The 13,899-nt window shown below is 46.0% G+C and overlaps 1 protein-coding gene across 2 annotated transcripts in view; it reads left to right on the top strand.

The window, feature by feature from the left end:
• Positions 1 to 5,506, top strand: part of Plaat3 (phospholipase A and acyltransferase 3) — a 28,965-nt gene extending 23,459 nt beyond the window's left edge. For both annotated transcript variants that reach the window (XM_052763105.1, XM_052763104.1), the window contains one exon: positions 4,449 to 5,506. In XM_052763105.1, the coding sequence (XP_052619065.1) occupies positions 4,449 to 4,550 (102 nt within the window). In that variant the 3' untranslated portion in view covers positions 4,551 to 5,506. The remainder of the gene's footprint in view (positions 1 to 4,448) is intronic.
• Positions 5,507 to 13,899: the final 8,393 nt, after the last annotated feature.

Raw genomic sequence — 13,899 nt, 5'->3', positions numbered from 1 at the left:
AGGTGCAAGAGAGCTTTAGGAGAGATGGAGCTGTGCACTACAGACGGCACAATGGAGTTTAGAAGGGAGAGTCTTCAATCCCTGGATATCAGGGGCGCAGTAACAACATGGGCGTAGACAACCATGAGGGTCACCAATGGGACCTAGAGGCCCCCAGTTCCCTTCAGCTCCTGAGAGCAAGGGGAACTTCTTTGTCTTACAGGCTTTCAGGGGTGTGTGGGAAGCTCTACACCACGTGACCTACCTGGCTTTGCCTGAATGCCAAGGGAACCAGGGCAGGCACTAAAGAGGACCATAAATTTATCCTGCACCTGTCAAGAGGTAGAGCCAGTTCAAGGTCATAGGAAGGCTCTTCATTAACGCTGTCTCAGAGAGAGCTGCAGGGGACATGGCGTAACTGAGTGAAAGGAAGCAGGGCTAGAGGGTCTGTGATGTGATGTCCTCTGCATTGCTCACATCCTTCACTTTCTTGGTTTACTCCCTTTGGGTGGCATGCTTTCCATGATCGTTGTGTTAGCTGCTTTTCTTAGCACTGACCAAACACCTGACAAGCTGCACCTTAAGGAGGGCAGTTGGTTTTGGCTGATACTTGAGGGCTAGCTGCTGGGACAGTGGCAGGTCAGGAAGCAGAGGGAAGGGAATGCTGGGGCTCAGCGTGCTTTCTTCGGGATTCCAGCTAATGCAGTGGTGCTGTTCACATTCGGGGCAATTTTCCCACGTTAATCCTTTCTGGAAACGCCCTCAGAGGTGTGCTAGTGCCTGAGGCATTTCTTAATCTGCAACCAATCATAACAACAGTTTACCAAGAAACGTTGCCTTTAAAAACAATCTTATATGTGTGAAATGTTATTTACACACAGCACTACACAACAATAAGCAGCATTATACCTCCTGCTTATGTGGCCTTTGAGCTCCTTAATCATTAAAGGGAATTTAGTTAGGCATGTTTATAGGGGTAGAAATTGCAGGGACAGAGAGCTTTGCAGCAAAAATAAGGTTCCAACATTTGGCAGATAGTAATAAAAAAAAACATAGACAATGTAAATAACAATAACTTTGGTCTGTGAAAGCATTCTTTTAGCAAACAGAAACAGGACCTGCAGCATCATGTTGCCTGTGACACCTTAACCTTCAGGCAGTTTTGGACAAGTGTTAATTTTCTCACATAAGAAGGGACTTCTAACCAGCAGGCAGAACTCAGTCTACCTATATCAAACTTTAAATTACATATATAACCTGTCACCAAGCTATCGTAGCATGTTGTTAAATGCATATATAAAAGTTTTATGTATGTGTGTTTGTATGACCTGACTATACCACCTTATCACCACCAGAACTAACTAGATACTGTATTCATATACTGATCACTCTCTTTGTGTACAAAGTGTGACCACGAACAGTGGAGTCATTGTTGTGTGCCTTGTCAAAGTATCTTTTATCTGAACCAGTGGTATCAGCGTTATTTTGTTATTGTTCTCACATAAGCTTCAGAAAGGGATGAGGGTCATGTTACTCCTCCATTACTGCAGACCATTTTACCCCTCCTGATACAGAACAGCAAGGAAAACACTAGATAGAGGTGTGTGTGTGTGTGTGTGTGTGTGTGTGTGTGTGTGTGTGTGTGTGTGTGTGTCCTGTGTGTCTGGGTATATGTAGAGGCAAAAAGTCAACCTCCAGTGTCATTTCTTAGGCACTATCCCTCTTTTTTAAACAAACAAAGAAAAAGACGGGATCTCTCACTGGCTTGGAATTTGTCAACTGGGCTGAGCTGACTGACCAGCAAGCCCCAGGGATCAGTTTGTCTCATCTCCCATTGCTGGGACTAGAAATGCATGCCCCCACACCTGGCTTTTGACAGGGTTCTGGAGATCAAACTCAGGTCCTTGTGTTTACAAGGCAGGCACTTTACACCCTGATCCATCTCCCCAGCTAGATACTTAGCAAGGTAGCCCTGTAACACCATGGCTCGAGGCTAGCCAGCAGTCAGACCTCTCTGGTTGATGGTACCATTCAAACTTTCATCCAAACTAGAAGGTTAACAGTGAGGGAAGACCAGGAATACAGAAGATAGGCACCAGGGAAGGAGCCAATGAATGGGGGTGAGGGCAGGGCTTCATTAATGTTGAGTTTCATTGTGCGATGAGCCCAGTGCACTGTTTGAGAGTGCTCAGTACCCAAATCTTCCACTGTTTCTACTTGTCATGGTCAGATTCTCCAGAAAAGTTTTCCAGGCTTGCTTGGAGGATGCTATTCAGGGAGCAGCAAGAGAAGGGGAGGCTCATACTGAACATGCGCACAGTCACTCAGTGCCCTGTTTGTGGTATGACACACCCTCGAATGTGTCTAGACTTGTAGACCCCCCCCCCCCCCACCTCCGAGAGCTTCTGTTTTACCCTGTCCAGAGAACCAATGTTCATACCTCTGCTGGCGTCCAGGGAGGCAGTCCAGGGAAATGGTGGACATGTTCTCTCCTGTTCACTCCAAGAAGACCCTGGGCTTGTCAGTTGGATCCTTTTAGGAATTTCTTTCTCTAAGTAGGGTTAACTCCCCAGCTTCTTTGTCCTCGTTGAATTGTGCTTAAAACAAATGCCTCCAGGGCTGGAGAGATGGCTCAGCCATAAAGGCTAGGTTCATAACCAAAGAGAAATGCCCCAAATTAAAAAGAAAAATCTCTGTGGTGTTGGGGATTTGAACTTAATGTTCTCCTGTTGGTAGGCTGGTGCTCTACCATGGAGCTACCTCCCCAGCCCAAGCAAATGCTCTTTTGTTTTAGTTTTCAGTTGGGTTTTAGGAGAGTGAAATCTGACAAATGTTCATCTCCCCACACCCCTCTCTCTTGCGATGTTTCCCTTCTCTGCAGCACAAGTCAGACATGCTTCACCCCTGTGGTACATCACTACCATCCCTAGCGGAATTTAGGAACAGAAAGTCAGCTTCAGTGGGCCACACCTGTAATACATGGTGGGTGGAGGCAGAGGACCAGGAGCTTAAGGTTATCCTTGGTGTGATGGCTAGTTTTATATTAACTTGACACAAGCTAGAGTTATTTTGGAATGAGGGAAACTCAAGAGAAAATGCCCCCACCAGACTGTCCTGTGAGCAAGCTTGTGGTCCATCTTCTCTATTGATAATTGATGGGGGGAGGCCTACTTCATTGTAGGCATTACCACCCCTGGGCTGGTGGTGCCAGGTGCCAAGAAAGCAGGCCAAGTAAGCTGTGAGAAGCAAGCCTGTAAGCAACTTTCCTCCATGGCTTCTGTGTAAGTTCCTGCCCTGGCTGAGTTCCCTGACTTCCCTCAGGGATCGAGTGTTATCTGGAAGTGTAAGATAAAATAAACCCTTTCCTCTACAAGTTGCTTTTGGTCAGGGTGTTTTATCACAGCAACAGTAACTCTAAGACCCTTCACTATATAGTGAGCTCGAGTTTGAGGCCAGCCTGGGCTACATGAGACCTTTTCTTAAAAAAAAAAAAAAAGGATTGAAAGGAGGAGGGCTGTGGAATAGGGGCAACTATGCCTTGACTGTGGCCTCTGTGCAGGGACCAGATTCCATACAAAGAAAGAACTGTGTGTAGTGTCATGCCTTTAAGCCTGGCGCTCAGGAGGCTGAGGTAGGAGGATGTTGAGTTCAAGGCGCTACATAGAAAGACCCTGATTACAAGAGAAAAACTAGCTTAAGCGTTAGTCTAATTATTCCATGTCAATAAAAGTTCTCGAGTCAGATATCGGGTAAGAACCTGAAGGATCAGAGAAGCAGAAGCTACAAGTCCTGTTCCTTCCTCCAAAAGGGCCGAGATCCCTCTCCACTCTGCCTTACTACTTCCTGTCCTATCTGTCTACAGTCCTCCAAAACCCTGGTGGTTAATTTTGGTCGGCTAGTGGCTAGCTCTGCCCTCTGATTCCAAGCAAGCTTTATTTGTCAGAACATGATGAAAACGTCACACAACAACTATCAAACAGCAAAAGCAATAAAACCCCAACCCTTTAAAGGGAACACCTTGATACCTGGCGGCCCCAGACACTGGAAACATGGCACGAGGTGAGAGGTCTTTGCATCATGAAGGTCAGATTTTTTTTTTTTTATTTCTCAATTTCTTCCTGATTTCACACTCGCCCATTGGCTGGCCAGGATCCTCACCATCCTGCTGTCATCTCACTGCTCTTTCCATAGACGCCTTACAAAGATTTTTATGCTTGAAATAGTCCAGGGCTGAATTCAGGTTACCGTTTTGGGTCCAGGTAAATCCAAGGCCAGCCAGTTCTGTCCATTTCTCTTCCCTCCCAGCCCTCTTCTCCTGTTGACCCTGCCAGTATTTGTCGGTTCTCAAGTCTGGCCACTGGAAGTGAAGGGGGCATGTGAGGTGCCACGAACTGAGTGACCCTGTTCAATGCACAGCCTGTTCCCACATTCTTAACACAGAACCTGACCCACTTCCTTCTCTGTTGCAGGTCAGAGAAGCTGTCAAGATGGCGGGCATTGCTGGAGTGGGCTTGGCAGCCATGGGCCTCGTTGGAGTCATGCTCTCCAGAAACAAGAAACAGAAGCAATGAGTTGAATGAGCACCCAGCCTTAGGGGTTCTTCTTTTGCTAGAAGGGTTGAAGTTTGACTCCTAGATTCTACTGTTTTATAATTAGGCTTATTTTCACAGCCCACAATAAAGCACAAGAAGGGAATTTTACTGACTGGATGCTGCAGTAGTTACTTGGTGTGAAGTCTCTGGAGAGAAGCTCTCGACTCTGCTCTGGGCAACACCCTTTCCTGCTGGTTCTTTCTCTTTGCTGTAGCACCCTTTGCACGGCAGAAAACAGAGTCCAACACTATTAAATGAAGGGCATTTCTGTGGTATACCAGATATTGCAGTATGCCAAAGGAGACAGTCTGGATATGCAGAAATGGAAACCTCCGATAACCAGGGCTTGAGTGGCCTAGAACTTGATCCACCATGGCACCTTGAGACTCAGGAGCTGGAGTCTATGACTATTCAGTGGAGTGTGAAAGACAAATCCTCCAGGTCTGGGACTGTAGCTCAGTGGAAAGAGTGCTACCCTAGGATGTATGAAGTCTTAGGTTCAATCCCTAGTACAACCCCTTTCCACAGAGAAATTCAGGATATATTTGACTGCTCTTCCTAAAGTCTTCCAAGGTCTGTTCTAGTTAGGTGTCTATTGCTGTGATAAAGACCAGAAACAACTTGGGGAGGAAAGTGTTGTATGAGTCCTAATCAGTCTTATAATAAAAACCCGGAGCCAGATATTGGGATAAATGCTGAAAGATCAGAGAGACAAAGGAAGATTCCACTAAAGAAACTTCTCACCATTACTGAAGCCTCAGGCTGAAAGGGAAGCGAGATCCTGTCTCCTCGATTCCTCAGACTGAATGCCTCTGAGTCCTCAGCCAAAAGGAGCCAAACTCCTGTCTCCTCCCACCTTGTATTCCGTTCTCCGCCCAGCTGTCACTTCCTGTCTCAATCTTCCTAGTGCTGGGATTAAAAGTGTGTGCCACCACTGCCTGGCTTTGTTTCTCTTTTAGACTGGATTAATCTCATGTGGTCCAGGGTGGCTTTGAACTCACAGAGATCCAAAGGGATCTCTGCCTCCCGAGTGCTAGATTAAAGGTGTGTGCTACCACTGCCTGACCTCTGTGTTTAATCTAGGGTTTATTGGCTTACATCTCCCTAGTCATAGTCCATTGAGAGAAGCTGAAATGGGAACTCAAGGCAGGAACAGAAGCAGAGACCATAGGGAGGGGGGTTGCTGCTTACCGGCTTGCTCTCCATGGCTTACTCAGCTTATTTTCTTATACAACCCAGGCCCACCTGTTGAGAGGTGTTACCACCCACAGTGGGTTGGGCTCTCCCACATCAATCATTAATCAAGAAAATGCCAATCTCCTGGAGGCATTTTCTCCACTGAGGTTTTCTCTTCCCAGATGACTCCAGCTTGTGTCACATTGAGAAAAATCAAGCAGCGCCAGGTCCTTCTGCCTTAGCTGTTCCTCCTCCTCAGTACTCCTGCTTTCTCACCACTAGTCCTGTATTTCCACCTGCCCTTCTCTTCCCACCTCAGCTCATTATCGCTTACACGCTCAACCCTGAGTCCCCAAGAGAGAATGTGATTGGCTCAGTGCACTACAGAGCTCAGCCTACACACTGACTGCCTTTTGGTCAAGTTGTTTCTACTAAGTCAATTAGCTGTGTCTTATGGTTCAGAGTCACATGGTACAAACATTGCTTTCAGACCTTAGGGATTTTGGGGGCATCTGATACAGCTGTTACCTAGTGCTCATCCCAGGACTGAGGCAAGTCACCTTTGCAGTTGATTTTTTTAAAAAAAAGATTTTTTATTTTATGTGTATAGGTGTTAGCACATATGTATGTGTGCCATGTGTGCACAGTGCCTGTGGAGGCCAGAAGAGGGCACTGGATACCCTGAAACTGGAGTTACAGGTGGTTGTGAGCTGTCCTGTGGGGAACCAGCCTCAGATCCTCTGCAAGTGCAACAAGTGCCCTTAGCTGCTGAGCCGTCTCTCCAGACCCCTGAAACTGATCTTACTCTTGGTTGGGATTGGCAGATATTCACAGTGACTGTTCCAGGGGACTTCTGCGGGCTCCTCAGAAATTCTCCGCTGGGGCCAGCTGCCGTTCCTCCGCAGGGCCACGATGCCTTCACTAGGTTGCAGATGTTGCCTTCCACTGCCGGTTGTCTGCAGACATCTTGTCCATTACAGCCCGAGTCAGGGTACAGGATGGTCAGATACCACCTCGCTCCATGGCAGCTTTCCCCTGCCGTATCCATATCTCACACAGAACACACATGTGCTCTCCAAGTCCCAGCATCGAGGGAATAATTTTCTTTGGCACAGGTTCCTTCCTTAGTGTCTCATGCCAGTGCTCAAGTTCCCCAAACCCAAGGAACCCGGATCCGAGTTCAAAGGGCAGATATCTTGATGCACCCTGCCCCCCACCCCAGTGTGGCACAAGGTGAAGGGGACACACTGAGGGCTTCTAAACCAACAATGGAGGGGAAAAGAAGGAGAATAACCAAATACAAGAGAACCAAACAAAACCTCTGCTGTCCAATGAGAAAAAGCAACCCAGGGCCATGGAAAGGGCTCAGAAAGGAGAGGCATCTGCTACCAAGTCTGTTGACCCGAGTTTGATCCCTGGGACCCACATGGTGGAAGGAGCAAACCAACTCTGAAAAGTTGTTCTCTGACCTCCACATATATACCATCGCATTGGTGCACACATGTCTGCATTCACTACATATGTAAATGTGATAAAAAGTTCTAAAAAAACAGAAGAAAATACAGACTTTCAGGCAAAATGATTACTACACAGAGAAAATAAAAAGGTCCTGATTAAAGTTTCAACTTAAGTATATACTAATTCTAAATTCACTTGCATTTAATAGTCTCAAAGTAGATCATGAGTTCTTGGCCACTTATGAGGGGAAATCAACAATTTGCCATCAAAGTGGGAGATCAAAACACATGTCTTTGAGGTTGGAGAGATGGCTCAGTAGTTAAGAGCACTGGCTATTTTTCCAGGGGGCCTGAGTTTGGTTCCCAGCACACACATGGCTGCTCAAAACCATCTGTAACTCCAGTTTCAGAGGATCCAACACCCCTTTTTATCCTCCATGGGTACTGCACACACAGACATACGTACAGACAAAACAACCATATACATATAAAAAAACCTTAAAAAATGCATATCTTCTATGAACTGATAATGCAACACAAAAATATAGAAAATTTGAAAGAATTGGCAAGAAACAAGTTTCAACAGACATGCGCAGTATAACTGTGAAATTCAAATTCTAACTAGATACATAGGCATATTTATAAAAATTAATGATACATTGGTGTGGTGGTTTGAATAAGAATGGCCCCCATAGGCTCATATATTTGAATGCTTGGTAATCAGGGATTGGTACTACTTGAGAGGGGTTAGGAGGTGTGGCCTTATTGGAAGAAGTGTGTCACTGGGGAGTGAGGTTCCAAAAGCCCAATCAAGCCCAGTGTCACACTCTCTCTTCCTGCTGCCTGTGGATTCAGATGTAGAACTCTCAGCTGCCATGCTTCCCACCGTGATGATAATGGACTAAACATTTGAACTCCAAGCAAGGCCTGATTAAATGTTTTCCTTTATAAAAGTGTGGGGACCCACAGAGACTCTATAGTGTGGCCTTATTCCATCTTGACTCAAGGTCAGAGAGTCTGAGCTTGTTTTGGCCCGCAAGGCTGCATAATTGGAAGTTTTGGCCAAAGGCATGGTTACCAGGTATCTTATCCTTCAAGGCCTAATTATAGGATGCTTTACCATAAGGTGTGGCTACTAGATGTTTTGAGAATTAAGGAAGTGTTTACACTTATCTGTACTTTGTACCTTGAACCATTGTGTCATTGAGAGGGGGAAGTCTTTTGCCTCTCCCCTTGCTGGTGTATAAAAAGCTCTTGAGGAATAAACTTGGGGTGACTGTTATACTGACCCAGAGCCCTCCTGATGCTATTCTTATGTCTCTGTTTTTCATATCTATTATTTCTTAACCCTCACTCCTCTCTTTAAGGACAGTTTGATAGTTGGGCAGGATCCGACATAAGAGTTGCAGTGGTCATGTATCTCTGCACAGTGAGAGAACACTAAGACACCCGGGGTCTTGGTGTTACAAATGGCGTGTGTGTGTGTGTGTGTGTGTGTGTGTGTGTGTGTGTGTGTGTGTGTGTGTGTCCTTTGCTCTTTTCTGAGAGACATCACAGAGAGGCAAGATCCAGCTCTTAGTGTTGGGGATCCTGAGTTTCAGAGGCTCACAGGCGTCTCAGTCTCCAAGTCTAGAGGCAGATAGCTCTAATCTTTGAGAATCAGAGCCAGAGGCTCAGTGCTCTCAATAGAGGGTGACTGCTATGGGCGCTGTGGGCCACAGACACACAACAGCTAGTGTTTCAGTTTCTGAGCCATAAGGGTTAGGATCCCTGGTGTCTCCACCGTACTTTCTAGCAATTAGGAAAGTTCTCAAAGGCCTGGATTCCACAAATGACTCTTCAAAATCACTTGTCTTTGATAACAGCCTCAGCTTCTCTGCTGTCTCTTGCCTTCTCAACACTTCTGCCATTTATAGCTGCTTTTAAAATCTTCTTTATTTATTTTTGAGACAGGGACTCAAAAATGTAGCTGTGGCTGACCTGGAGCTCACTATGTAGACAAGGCTGGCCCTGAACTCACAGAGATTTGTCTGATTCTGCTGCTTCCTGTGTGCTGGAATTAAAGGTGTGCACTACCATGACCAGCTAGCTGTCCAAGGCATTTTGAAGTTTCTGCCTTCTCTGGAATGCTTCAACTCTTCTGCCCCCTGGTGTCAGGTCTTGGAACTTCAGGTGTTAGGGCCCTAAGGCGGCCCCCCTCCCTCCCCGCGTGCGCGCGCTTGCGCCTCCAGTGTATATAGCTCTATTTCTGGTGAGAGACTTTATTATGGCAGGGAGAAAGGCCTCCCAACTGTCCTGAAAAGACGGGAAAACAGGCTATTTCTGTAGCTAGAAAAGGGGCAAGGCACATGTGGATACCTCAAAATTCCCACCCATCACCGAATGGTACCCAGTCCCAATCACTGTCCCTGCATAAGGACCAATCACAAGCTTTCTGGGAGATCCCTGGAGCAAGGCCTCCTGTAGTGGCAGCTGTAGCTCCAGCAGCTGAGGTTGCAGTGTTCCTCACAGCTGGAGTTTAGCTCCTTCAAGTCACCATATGCCTGGACTGCCATATTGTGGTGACCCATTACCCAGAGAGGGCTGCTTGGTTGACAACTCTCCACCTGTCTTAGGGTCTGTTGCTGTGAAGAGACACTATGACCACGGCAACTCTTATGAAGGAAAACATTTAATTGGGGAGGCTTACAGTTCAGAGGTTTAGTCCATTATCATCATAGCAGGACATGGTGGCTTGCAGGCAGACCTTGCATGGTGTTTGAGAAGGAGCTGAGAGTTCTACATCTTGATTTGCAGACAACAGGAAGTGAATTGAGACACTGGGCATGGCTTGAGCATATATGAGCCCCCACAGCTTGCCTCCACAGTGACACACTTCCTCCAACAAGGCCATATCTACTCCAACAAAGCCATACCTCCTAATAGTGCCACTCCCTATGAGCTTATGAGGGCAACCACATTCAAACTATCACACCACCCAAAGTAGCTGGTACAAGGAAGTATCTGACAGTTGTCAATAAAATGGTAAAATGTGCCAGACTCTCAATAGCCTAGGTTATCTGAAAGAAAAGTACACATGAATGGTGCTCACAATAGCAGCTTAGAATTAATAACAACATTCCTAGCAGTATTTGACAGTGCTTACTTAGCTCCTAGCTGAATACCCTTATGAAATGTTGGGTTATCCTATCTGTCTCAGACTGATAACATGGTTTAGAGGTTAAAGGCATCTGCTACCAAGCCTGGCGACTTGAGTTCAATCCCTGGGAATGTTGTATAACAATTTCCTCTGAAATTGAAACATTTCATCTGACAGGGAAACTCTTTAAGCAGGGAGGTCAACAATTTAAAATAGTTGCAGGGGCACTGGAGAGATGGCTCAGCAGTTAAGAGCACTGGCTGTTCTTCCAGAGGACTTGGGTTCAATTCCCAGCACTCACATGGCAGCTTACAATGCCTGTAACTGCCTCCAGAGGATCTGACATCCTCACACAGACATATATGCAGGCAAAATACCAATACACATAAAGGAAAAACAAATAAATCATTAAAACTAGCTTCAGGAAGTCCCTGAAACTGATTAGATTCACTAGGCCCTTCCCTCCCAGAGTAAGCAATAAAGCTGTTGAGAGTCACTCAGATAAGTAAAGGTGCAAAGTGATTCAGACGAGTGAAGAGAAGACTCTGAGACCAGAACAGCTTCCCGGAAGAAGTAGAAACCAGCCAAACTGCTTAGAAGAGGTTTAGACCAGCCGAGTCACTTGGGAAGGACACTTTCCAATCTAGTGAGCTGCCTGCAGGCTGTGCAGTGTGCTCCAGGTTCCCATCTTTGTGAGCTGTCAACCATGCAGGGGTGTCAATCATGCAGCCTTCGTGATGCAGCTGTTACTGAGTTATTTCTGCTCCTGTAAGTTGTTGTTTTGCTCTTTTTGGGGGGCCTGCCACTCAGCTCCCAAGTAAATCACACACAGAGGCTTCTACTTACTTATGAATGCCCGGTCTTAGCTTGGTTTCTTTCTTACTAGCTGTCCTTAACTTATTCCATCTACCTTCTGCCTCTGGGCTTTTCTGGTTTTCTTATTTCTGTAAGTCTTACTCTTATTCCGTGGCTTGCTGTGTAGCTAGGTGGCTGGTCCCTGGAGTCCTCCTCCTTCTCTGGCTCCTTGATCCCTCCTCAGAGTTTTCTTCATATATATATATATATATATATATCTGCCTGCCAGGCCCACCCATCCTTTCTCCTGCCTTGTCCAGTTCTTCATTAGACCATCAGGTGTTTTAGACAGGCACAGTAACAGAGCTTCATAGAGTTAAATAAAAGGAATATAAACAAAAGTAACATACCTTAAAATAATATTTTACTATAGTAAATAACCCCTAACCTATATTCCTGTAACCCCAATGGAACTCATTGGTTCACTAAGCTGGACTTTAGTAGTGTCTTTTGTGGGCTCCTTATCTGGGGTGAGCAGACATGTGTGCAGCGTCTCCTCGGGAAAAGTTCTGATATACAACAGGGACCGACACTGTGGAAGGAGAATACTGACCCCCAAAGGTTGTCCTCTCACTTGCACCTGTATGTCATAGCAACATACCTACAGGTCGTCAGAACCCCTAGGACTGGAGCTACAGATGGTTGTGACACCTTCCCCATCACACATGGTGCTGGGAAACAAACGCAGCTTCTCTGCAAGAGCAGTGAGTGCTCTTAACCTCTGAGCTCTCTCTCCACTCCGTGGACACGGCATTTTAAAAGGGGTTGAATTTGAGTTTCTTTTGGGGATAGCTCCTATGTGGACCAGAGAAACAGAGGGGTTTTTTGTTTGTTTGTTTGTTTTTGGTAGATTTTCATGTAGTTCAGGCTGGCCTCCAATTCCCTGTGTAGTGAGGATGACCTTTAATAACTTCTGAGCCTCCTACTTCCACCTCTCAAACACTAGGATTACAGGTATGTGCCCCCATGCTTAGTTTCGGGGGGATGGAACAAGGGCTTCATACATACTAGGCAAGCACCTTGCCAAATGAGCAACATCCCTGATCCAGTAAAACTTGTGATAGTTTGAATGTAACTGACTCCCATAAACTCATAAGGAGTGGCACTGTTAGGAGGTGTGGCTTTGTTGGAGGAAGTGTGTCACTGTGGGGGTGGGCTTTGAGGTTTCCTATGCTCAGGACACCACCCAGTGTCACAGTTCACTTCCTGTTGCCTTCTGGTCAAGATGTAGCCAGCACCACGTCTGCTTGCATGCCACTCCCTACCCCCACCCCACCCCTGCCATGATGATAATGGACCGAGCCTCTGAAACTGTAAGTGAGCCACCCCAATTAAATGTTTCCCTTATAAGAGTTGCTGTGGTCATGGTGTCTCTTCCCAGCAATAGAAACCCTAAGACATTTTTTTTTTTTTTTTTTTTTGGTTTTTCGAGACAGGGTTTCTCTGTGTAGCTTTGCGCCTTTCCTGGAACTCACTTGGTAGTCCAGGCTGGCCTTGAACTCACAGAGATCCGCCTGGCTCTGCCTCCCGAGTGCTGGGATTAAAGGCGTGCGCCACCACGGCCCGGCAAGACATTTGTTTTTAATCAAATGCACAAGACTCTTTCTTCTGAAAAACTCTCAAGGAAAGAGACCAGCTGGGGATGCCCAGAGAACAAAGCAAACGGGAGGGGTGAAAATTGCTCTCTGCATATAAAATTATAAAATTACTTATTTTAGTGGCTCAATGACATTAATCAAAATCTATATATTCTTTCTTCTTTTGTTGGCATATAAACAATTTCCACCATCACAAGCAACAATGGTAACACACGCCACTTGTTCACCTTTGCACACGTGTGTGTTTTGGTTTCAGTACTTATTTAGATATTACGTAATTGAAACTCCTTTGCAACAAAAAAGGGGCTAACTTATTTATGTGTGTGTGTGTGTGTGTGTGTGTGTGTGTGTGTGTGCCTGTGAGTTTATATGCACCTCATGTGTGCAGGTGTCTGCTGAGGTTTGAAGACACCAGATTCCCTGGAACTGGAGTTATAGACGGTAGTGAGCTGCCTGACGTGGGTGCTGGGAAACAAATCCAGGTCCTCTGAAAAAGCAGTACATATCTTTAACTGCGGAGCCACCTCTCCAGTCCACCCTTTTCAATTTTTAAGGAAAAAACTCACCATTTAGCAATTGGTACTGGGCCCACAAAAACATCATCAGATTTTTCATGCTCTGAAATGTCCTGCCCCTAGGGTGTGAGATTGTGTCCCCAGTAACCGGGCACAGCCCTGGGGATATCAAGAAGATTACAGAAGCACTATCAAGAGATAAGTGTCCAAAGTCCATTCTGAGTCCAGATTTTACTCCCTGCCCTAGTCCAGCTGTTGGGGGACTCAGCTGCACCCCACTGAGTTCAGGCTGTTTGTCCTTGGAACCACTGTGAATCAAGGGTTGTAGGCTGATGGAAAGGGATTTCAGAGTTCAGATTGCTAAAGTTGCACTGCGCTTTTATTTCCTTAAGATTTATTTTTATATTACATATGTGTGTGCTTCTGTTGGGGTTCTGTGTACATTTGTGTATTTGCTCATGGAGGCCAGAGGCATTAGATCCCCTGGGACTAGAGTTACAGGTGGCTGTGAGCTGCCCAATATGGGTGCTGGGAACTGAGCTAGAATTCTCTGCAAGATCAGGAACCTCTTCTGACCACTGAGCCATC

The sequence above is a fragment of the Peromyscus californicus genome, unplaced genomic scaffold (assembly GCF_007827085.1).
Source record: "Peromyscus californicus insignis strain IS unplaced genomic scaffold, ASM782708v3 Scaffold_4__1_contigs__length_199733344, whole genome shotgun sequence".
NCBI classification, from domain to species: Eukaryota; Metazoa; Chordata; class Mammalia; order Rodentia; family Cricetidae; genus Peromyscus; species Peromyscus californicus.
This window is presented reverse-complemented; position numbering and strand designations above follow the sequence as displayed.